The sequence below is a fragment of the Myotis davidii genome, unplaced genomic scaffold (genome assembly GCF_000327345.1).
Source record: "Myotis davidii unplaced genomic scaffold, ASM32734v1 scaffold233, whole genome shotgun sequence".
In the NCBI taxonomy this organism is placed as follows: Eukaryota; Metazoa; Chordata; class Mammalia; order Chiroptera; family Vespertilionidae; genus Myotis; species Myotis davidii.
The window spans coordinates 692906-694777 of record NW_006285917.1 but is presented as its reverse complement, the minus strand read 5'-3'; the positions used below and the strand labels follow the sequence as shown (position 1 = coordinate 694777).

Genomic DNA, 1872 nt, shown 5'->3' with positions numbered 1-1872 from the left:
GAGCGTCTAACTGCGGGGCCGACAGGGCAGGCCGGCTGGGGGACGCCTGCACGGACGCATTTCTGGGGAGTGAGCAGCTATGGCTTGGGATATGAAATCGCCCGGAGCTGTGGAATTCTAAGAATCTGCGTCTCTCTCCGCTGCGTCCTGCAGAGAAGAGAGAGAAAAAGGGAGATGAGAATTTTTTGCTCCGGTCTGCTTCGGCTTTTGCTCAGACATTTAACTCTCACCTACATGGATGTGTTTTTTCTCTCCCATATGGAGTCTCTTAGTCTCTAATCTTCTCTAAATCTTCTGGTGTTTTCTCATATTTAGATGTTTCCTGAACTATTTATCTCACCTCGTATTACTAAAGCTGGGCATTGCATAAGGAGCCTGAAATAATCACATGGAAATTAGACTATTTTGTCTACTAGGCTCCGAGAGAATACACCTACTTTTGAAGGTTTTTGTATTATGTGGGTGTGTGTGGGTTTGTGTGGGGTTTTTTCCCCCTCCTTTTTAAATCCACTTGACTATGTTCTGTGGACTTAGTTGGAAAGGGTTTGTGATTTCCCTACCTTGATGAGTCTCACCAATGGCAGCATTGGGTGCTCAGCCTTTTCCCGGCGGAGCTGCTGAGGCCAGCACCATGAACATAATTTTAAGCCCCCAACAGGATGGTTCTCTGCAGTTCTTTCCCTCGCTCCCAGCACACCTAGTGGCCTCAGCACTGCTATCTAATGATCCCAGAGCAGGTTGGGCCAGGGAGGGGGTGCCAATGCCTTCTTCACAGTGGGTGCCAGGAGCTTCCCAGGCCAACCAAGCTCTGCTAGGGGCCCAGAGACTCTCCTGCAAAGACTCTGGGAGATCCCCCCAGAAGCCCCTGTGACCCACAGAATCACAGTCAAGAGCAGTCCAAGCGCCCACATTCTCAAGAGCAGGTAGGCAGGTTCACATAGAGCTGGGCGCCTTCCTTTTCTGCCTCCCTCTGCATCCTTTCTCTACAGGTTGAGTGGACGTGTGAGGCGAGGGTGGCTCCCAGCGTTGGGGGGAGACCCTACGTTAATAATGCTCCCCGAGTCCTTCCTGGAGGAAAGGACCCCACATGCCTCCCCCAATTCCTGAGGAGAAAGAGCTGAAGAAGAAAAGCTCAGCAGCCACAGGGCCGAGAAGATAGCAGCAGGAGAGCCTGCCCTTACCCCACTCGCCTCTACTGTAAATAAGCCCGAGCCAAAGGGCTCATCCGTCTCCTTAAACAGCCAGTAAACTTTATATGACACAATATCTAATAGTAATTTATTGGGGAGATATTGTAAATTCCAACGGTTTTAGTTAATAAAGGAGCTAATTAAAGAGGGACGGGCTATGCTGGGCCAGCTGTTGGTGAGAAGATAATACATCTGGGGGGGAGGGGTGCAGGGTGCAGAAGTGTGTATGTGCGGGTATTTTTGGTGTGGCTATTTCCCCCTTGCCCCGCATCGGGCGACTGGCTCGCTCTCTGCGTTAGGTTTTATATGATTTCTTTAAAAAACTAGAAACCAGCGAATAGATCTGTCCCCGCGTTTCGTGCGCCCCCCCCCCCCAATTGGGGAAGGGGGAAGTTGGAATGGGTGCGGGGTGGGGGGGATTCGCTGTCCCCACCCATCCCTCTGGCGGCGGCACCCACGTGAGTTGGACGGCCAATGGGTGGCCGGTGCAGGTTTAACTATGTTTAATGTCAGATAGCAATAAAGTAGAAGCTGCCGGTCGGGCCCCGCGGAAATGGGAGAGCATAATCTCCTGAATCCCGGGTTTGTGGGGCCGCTGGTGAACATCCACACGGGGGACACCTTCTATTTCCCCAATTTCCGCGCGTCCGGGGCGCAGCTGCCCGGGCTGCCTCGCTGTCCT

General features: G+C 52.6%; 1 protein-coding gene across 1 annotated transcript in view; it reads left to right on the top strand.

The window, feature by feature from the left end:
- The first annotated feature begins 1743 nt into the window (after nucleotides 1-1743).
- The window catches only part of HOXC12 (homeobox C12), a 1376-nt gene continuing 1247 nt past the window's right edge, over nucleotides 1744-1872 (top strand). The window contains exon 1 of the mRNA XM_006757098.1: nucleotides 1744-1867. Coding sequence (XP_006757161.1) covers nucleotides 1744-1867 — 124 coding nt within the window. The remainder of the gene's footprint in view (nucleotides 1868-1872) is intronic.